Raw genomic sequence first — 7,396 nt, forward strand, 5'->3', positions numbered from 1 at the left:
TGTGGAGACCCAGGACTGTCCTCTCCCATCCCATGCCCCCCCCCCCTCAGTCTGCGCGTCTCTGTCCGTCTGTCTGTCCATCTGTACCCTTCTGGAGACCCAGGACTGTCCTCTCCCATCCCCCCCCCCCCCCAGTCTGCGCGTCTCTCTCCGTCTGTCTGTCCATCTGTATCCTTCTGGAGACCCAGGACTCTCCTCTCCCATCCCAGCTCCCACCCCAGTCCAGCCTCTATATCATATCCAGCGTTTACAGCTTATGTACCATACGCTTCCCCTGTGTACCGCGTAACCAGCAGACCATTCCTCTCTCCTGCACCTCTGTTCCGCCAGGGGAGAAGTGCTTTTGTCCATAGCCTGCCCTGGAGCTATCCCGGGCCGCAGCTCAGTTAGGAGCCCCCCCTGCTCCCCCCCAGTTCACTGCCTTCTTTTCGTCTTCCTCTCTCCGTCTCCATCGCTGTCTCTGTCGGCCTGTAACGGGTTTCACTGCCAACGAACGCCAAAAATAACTGACAAACTGACGCGCGGTTGACCGCGGCTTTGACGTCGTCTCTCTCGCTCTTGCCCTAACGTCGCGAATAAAGGTGCCCGCGTTTTCCCGCTCTTTTTTTTTTTCTGTTGGAAGACCGCTCGGGTTGTGTTCTGTTACGCCTGTGGTGTAGTGTTGAGAGTTTAACGCGGCGAAGCGTAGTTCTGGGGGCGCTACGAGAGGTTAGCGCTGACGCAGTCCTGTACGCGTGTGGTAAAGGTGCATCTCCAAAACCGTGTGCCCCACCACGGGGGCTGCCCTGCGTTCTAACGGAACTGTTCTCCCGTCCTCCGTTAGCCCTTTTCCATTCATTACATTTTTTTTTTTTTTTTTGGTTTAGTGGAATTGTTGGGGTTTTGAGCAACGCAAAGCACTTAGCGCTGCCACCTGAGTTTGGACGTCGGGCTGTATTATAAACCAATCGGTTCTCGTTTTTATCCTGTAGTCTGTTACAAACGCGCACCAGAATGTACTCGGTGCGCGCCCACTGGCTCTCCTCTTCCCGAGTCTTTCCGCAGTGCACTTCTTTCAGATTTATGTGCTGCTTTGAGGGCCAGCTGGAAATCCATCTCCCTTCGAAGCACCTTCTTCTGAAGCTGTACTTGTGTGGAGCTTGATTTTCTACAGATTTTAAAGCGTCTTAGTTTGGATCTGTGGGGCTTATGGAAGCAAAGACTGAGAAGAGAGGGAGTTCATTTGGGAACCAATGTTGTTGTTTTTTTTGTTTGTTTGTTTTTGTTTTTGTCCTTCTCATTTCCTTGTTTTTGCCATGTGTAAGCCTTGATTTGAAAACTGCTTTGGGGTCTTTATGGTGCATTTATATTGCCTTTTTTTTTGTTGTATACAAATAAAACAACAATGAACGCTACTGACCACATTCCGTTGTGAAACTTTATGAGCTGCGGTGCTGTGTAAATGACAAAGCTGTCCCCTCAGCTCGCAGTGTTTGTGTTTGTCTGTTTGGTGGATGTAAAATCTACCTAATTTGCCATATTTTAAACATGGATTTACTGCTGATGATACTGGGTTACTTTCTGTTATTTCATTATAAGGCAGGTTGTACATTGAGGACATTCACGCAGTACTGATGCTACGCTGGGGAAAGGTAGTGTTCAATACCCACTATTCCCCATATACCTCTCTGTAGCCCACAATCTGCTGTAATTAATGGTCTGTGTGCGCCTTTCTGTTATGTGGTGAATGTTCCACTGAACACACACTAAGTGTTTGCTTGAATGGCAGCTGGAACGTTTTGTGCCGATGCATTTGCACCATTTCTACTGCCCTTTCAGGGGTGTCTTGGGTATCAAACTGATCGCTGTGCCTCTTGCCAAATGTTGCCAAATGTATTTGGTTGCATTTGGCCAGAACCAAGGCATTTTGATTTATGCGACTGGCTTTAGACGGGATGAACATAACCCGAACGCGTCTGAACGTCCCAAACGCACTGCTCTAGTTCTTTTTTCTTTGTAATCCCTTGCTTTGCCCTTAGCGAAAAAAATGGTGGATTATATTCAACACAAGGCATTTAATTATTTTGACAGACTGCAACAATTAAGGGCCTTTTCTTTGCAGTTTCTGTAAGATAATTATGACATACGCTACAGCTTTTATCACCCAGTGAGTTGAAGACAGTCCTACTGAGAGCTCTTACTGCGTAGAACCACTGCAACTGCTGTCTAATGTTAATGTTGGAGATGAAACTGTGAGTTATAAGTAATTTGTGTCGTAAACACCCCCTGGGCATGTTGGTAATAGATTGTGTCTGATTATTTCTGTATTCCTTCTCAGCTCTAAAAAAATGCCTTTGTTTGCCGAAAGGGGTGGTTTAATCTTTTTTTTTTCTTTTTTTTTTTTTACTACTTCATTTTGAGACCAGACAAAAACCTTCAAATTAGCTTTGTTAAAAAATTAAATTACATTTTTTTTTTTCATATGGTCTTAAGAGATAAAATATGATCTTCGATTTGATATAAAATGAGATGGAGAGACAAAGTGACATTCCCTTGGACGGGCAAATCCTCTCATTCAGGTCGTACTGTACAACATCTCAAGATCTCCACCCACCTGTATTCAGATCCCTCCAGATCCTAGCTGGATAGGTGAGTATGATGTTCATGTGGGTGGATGACCATAGAATGACGCTCAAAGCAGTCAGTTTAAATTCCAATATACATTTATTTTCTGTTGCCTCCTAGGCAAATACAACTTTGAATATACATAGATTTCAGATCACAGTTGCACAGGATTGTGGGCCAGATGGATGGAGTGGTTGTGGAGGGCACCTGCCCAGGCTCTCCCCCAAATAGTCGTCCCCCTCCACTCAGAGCCAGGGCAGTGAGGAATCCCCCAAGACAGGTGCGGCTCTCGGGCTGGGCGGGGCAGGGTGGGGCAGGTCGGGGCAGGTCGGGGCAGGGCAGGATGTTTCGGGGAGGGTTCAGCCGAACAAGCCCTTCCCTATGGACTTCAGTTGGTTCATGGGGTCGTCGTTCCCGGACATTTCGTTCGCCACGCCCGCCAGTGCGTCCGTGAAATCTGGGGGACGGGGCGCAAAGGGTTAGAGGAGTCTCGTGCTCTTTCTGCTTCAAAAGGCTCAGCTGACTTCACCACAGACGTGGTGCACGTGATGTGCATGACGTGGGAACATTTGCAAATCCCTCCTGTAAGCCTGTCCTGGCTATTGCAAATGTGCACTCTGTCAATATTTGTTTGACTGCAAAGTCAGAGAAACTTTGATTCTGAAAGTCCAGATACAGTGCGCGAAGGTCATGGGTGTAAGGTCACCACAGATACAGGGACTGTGCTGATCCACTAAACATATATTGGATAAGTATTCAACCACTGGTGGCTACCATCAACCAATCCATATGGCATTATGAGGATTATGCAGCACCCGGGTAATATGCTACAAAGGAAGTTTAATGTACCCAGGGTTTCTTTGCGTTAGCTGGCTTGACAAAACCTAACAGCTGCAGTCAGGCTTAACCTGTAGCACAAGCTATCAAGTGATCACAGGCTTTGTTAAACAAGCTGTGTGTGTGTGTGTTCCAATAAAAGGGGCGGTGTCTGCAACAATGAGCCTATAGCGGCAAGACATTTTTAGAAATAATTTTTTGTGGGATGATTTTGGAATGTTCATGAATGACTCATGAGTGTGTGTTGAAGAATGGAAGGGGGGGGATTAAGAATTGAGAACCGAACATTGTCTGATCATGTTGCATACTCTGTGTTTGTGCTTGTGTTTTTGAGTTTTGTTTGTGCTCGTGTTTTTGAGTTTTCTCACAGGAAATCCTAACAATGTGCTCTAAAGATCAGTGATAGCGTTTTCGTTCGACCTGCTGTCTGTTTATTACCACTCAAGATAAGATGGGGTGAGGTTGCTATGAATTATTTATTCATTTTGTCATCCTACAAAAAATACTTTCCTACAGAATCCTCCAGGAATGGAGATGCCATTTTCCAAGGAGTTTATTGGTCAAAGGGCGGTACTTAAAAAATTTTTTCCATCCGTTAGCCTGAATATAACCTGCCCCGGACCAGTTTAGCCATGTAGCACAAGTTACCATGGCGATAAACCCCCATTTAAAAATGAGTCAGCTTTGTGATACGGAAAGCCCAGGGTTAAAGCTTAAGTTAGCTTGCTAACCCTGTAATCCTGCTTCGTAGTTTACGCCCCTGGATTCCTGTGAACACAATCTTCACTCCACAGCCCCAAGCAAAAACATCTGTGATATGAATGCCAAAAAACAAGCCACACAGCTTGTCAAATATCCTGTTCATGCATGTTTTCTTGGATGAATGGGGAGTTTTAAAGAAATGTACAGAAGTACCATTGTGTGTACTTCTACGTCTGTTGGGATCAAACTGAATGTGTAAAAAGGAGGGAGCTACTAAGGTGTATTTGCTGTGTAGATCGATGCAAATTGTTCCAGAGAGGAGGTCAGCAGAAGTGATGGACCGATGTAGTGGGTGAGTGTTCCCAGCCATTTGACGGGCTGTAGAGCAGTGGTCTCCAACCCTGGTCCTGGAGAGCTACAGGGTTCTGCTGGTTTTTGTTTTCACCTTAAAATCGGCACCCAGTTGAGACCCAAGACACCAGGTGAGTTGAGTTAACTGTGTAATCAACTGCTCTAATTGATTCATGAAGTGCAGGGTCACCATGAAAACCAGCAGACCCCGTAGCTCTCCAGGACCAGGGTTGGAGACCACTGCTGTAGAGCTTGACCTTAGCATGGCAGGTTGGGCATTTTTGGGTGTGATGAACGCATTGATAAGAGGGAGAAGATACTGTACCTCCTGAATCTCCTCCTGCTCCTTCTCCGCTACTCTCATTCTCTGCTGCTTTGCCCCCCGATGAGAAAAGACCTCCTATTCCTCCATCTCCTCCTCCTCCATCTTTGGACCCTGGGGACAAGATGCCAGCCATGCCTCCACCTCCACCTCCTGCGTTGCCGTCCTCTGGGTTTGACTCTCCTCCAATGAGACTCTTTACCTTCTGCTTGGCTAGAGTTGCTGAAAGGACCAGAGAGGTTGCGTTAGCCTTTTAAAATAACCGACCAGTATTTAACCGACCACCCTGAACAGTGTTTTAAACTGATCTCCAGTGGACATTAAATTTTTCCAACTGAATCTCTGGACTTCATCACCTGGTGATGATCACCTGTGTAATTAAACTCACCTCTGTGTAGAGCCAGTGCACTCAATAGACCACATGTGATCGCTCTGACCTTTTCCTTGAAATGCAACAGTAACTCTCCTGGTGAAGTACATCAGCCTTGCAGCTTTGGGTCAAAATATTTGTAGGCTTGCCAAAGAATGTGTGAAATTCAAAACTGAAATAAATATTGGTGTTGGAAAATTTAGTCTGGATCTGAGCATATGTTCTGATCTAGTGGATATACAAGCTATACATATACATAGAAACATCTGATAATTAAATATTCATTATAGAGCAGGTCTACAGTATTGTTATTTAACTTTAAAATCACAGAATATTACCTTTGATTTCCCATGTATTATTTCCAGAGTCAAATTTGTATTCAAACTAGGATATATGTGTGAAAAGGGATTGAATAGATAACATTAATTATATAGCTCTCATAAAGGATTTATATTAATTATATAGCTCTCATACCGGACAGCAAGGCTAGTCAGGATGAAGCCAGTTGGATTTGACGCACTAATAATAGGTTGGAGAGCGGAGACCCTTGCTTTACCAAACTCTAATGGAAGGCTATAAATAAAAAAACTACAATGTGATGACAAACCACATACAGGGCCTCAACAAAATACAGTTTTGACAGTTTCTCGTACTAAAATAAAAACGGTGAAAAAAGGCATAAATCCAGTCTGGCCTTGTTCTGACTCCTGCTGAGGAGATCTGTGTTTAAAGGGATAAACAGGATCCCCCGGTTGCTCGGTCTGACGGAGGAATGCCGCATGACGGGTTTGCTGCAGGGGAACGGACTCTAAGGACGGGGGCGCTGTGGGCCTCGGTGGGCCGAGCGGAGGAGGAAAACAAATGACGTCTGTTCAGAACAAAAAAAAAACTGCAGGAAGCGAAGCCAAGAAGCGCAGGGGCGCTGAAAGGAAAAGCTCCAGGTCGTTTTGTGCTGTTATTTGGACGGTTATGGAAACTTTACATCGCAGTCATTTGATAATGCGCGTATGTATACGCAAGAGTACGTTTACCGCAAGTGATGTAAAACTGGACTGAATTAGTCGATCTGCAATCAAGTGTTAGAACTTTTTTTCTTCTTCTTTAAAACGACCCTAAAAAAAATTAAACGCCTTCCCTGCTGCAATCATCCATCGCCCCCAAACCGCCCGCAGCCCCCAGCTCCCACTAGCCCACACCCCCCCCATCACCACTGTTCTTCACCCCCAGCGCCCCCCACCCGCAAATGCTCACCTGCTGCGTCGACTCCCTTGTCGACAAGCTCGTCAGCCTTGCCTCCCATTAAGCCGGACAGAAAGGAAGCCATGTCTGCAGGAGCCGGGACCTGTGTGCTGTTCAGCTGCGCTGTGTGTGTACAGTAGCTCTGTGTGTGTGCGTGTGTGTGTGTGTGCTAGGGGTTTGGCACAGGCTTTTATAGAGGCTGGCACTCTCTGCATTTCCAGTACACGCCCCACAGCTCGGCCCATGGAACTGCAGGACGGGGGGGGGGGATTGGGGGGTTGGGGGCGTGCCAGGAATGGAATCCGCCTGCAGGACCCCGCCCACTGGGGAGGGGCACGCTGGACTGGTTCCTCTGGTTCTGAACAGGTGTGCTACAGATGATTCTTTGGTCTTTTTTAGCCTTTTTTTCCCCGTAACCTTGTTTATAGAATAGCAAATCATATAACTCCCTCTGCTTTGTTTTCAAAACGTGTGAGTCAACAGGTAGCACGTAAGGTTGTTTAATAGGGTGTTTGTCAGCTTGAGGTTACCATGGTAAACAAATGCAGACCTTATAGTCATTGATTCACAACTAGGTAAAGAAAGGCAGTTATTTTTAAAACAAATTGGTGCAAAAAAAAAACAAAAAACACATTCATATGCAACATTGTAGATTTGTAGTTACTGTAATACGCTGGGCTTTGTGAACCAGAGGTTGCAGGTTCAATTCCCAGGTGTTTCACTGGAGTTTTCACTGTTAACATCCCGTTGTATAGAAGGACAGCATGGCCTGCATACATCACTTTGTATAAGGGAATCTGCCAATCAAAAATAAGTAACGAGTGAATGAATGAGTAACCTGTGCTGTGTGTGCGTACGCGTGTGTGTGTGCGCGCGCGCGCGCATAGCTCTCTCCTGTCTGGTTTCGGCGGGAAAGCGCGAGAAGGCAGAGCTGAGGGACTTGACGGGGCTTGGGACGCAGGAAGGGAATA

The 7,396-nt window shown here is 46.2% G+C and overlaps 1 protein-coding gene across 1 annotated transcript; it reads right to left on the bottom strand.

Annotated features, from left to right (window-relative positions):
- Positions 1-2,684: 2,684 nt before the first annotated feature.
- On the bottom strand, positions 2,685-6,615 carry LOC118218031 (uncharacterized PE-PGRS family protein PE_PGRS20-like). The gene is made up of 3 exons (XM_035400368.1): positions 6,438-6,615; positions 4,820-5,038; positions 2,685-3,061 (listed from the first exon to the last, which is right to left on the bottom strand). The coding sequence occupies exons 1-3, from the start codon at positions 6,508-6,510 to the stop codon at positions 2,964-2,966; spliced, it is 390 nt and encodes a 129-aa protein (XP_035256259.1). The 5' UTR covers positions 6,511-6,615; the 3' UTR covers positions 2,685-2,963.
- Between the last annotated feature and the right edge of the window lie 781 nt (positions 6,616-7,396).

Source organism: Anguilla anguilla, chromosome 18 (assembly GCF_013347855.1).
Source record: "Anguilla anguilla isolate fAngAng1 chromosome 18, fAngAng1.pri, whole genome shotgun sequence".
Classification (NCBI taxonomy): Eukaryota; Metazoa; Chordata; class Actinopteri; order Anguilliformes; family Anguillidae; genus Anguilla; species Anguilla anguilla.

Excerpts from the sequence above, each read along its gene's own strand:
- LOC118218031 (XM_035400368.1), bottom strand. The coding sequence starts at position 6,510 with ATGGCTTCCTTTCTGTCCGGCTTAATGGGAGGCAAGGCTGACGAGCTT. Across the intron at positions 5,039-6,437 it reads CAAGGGAGTCGACGCAGCAG|CAACTCTAGCCAAGCAGAAG; the intron begins GTGAGCATTTGC and ends TGGTCCTTTCAG. Across the intron at positions 3,062-4,819 it reads AGCAGGAGGAGATTCAGGAG|ATTTCACGGACGCACTGGCG; the intron begins GTACAGTATCTT and ends CCCGTCCCCCAG.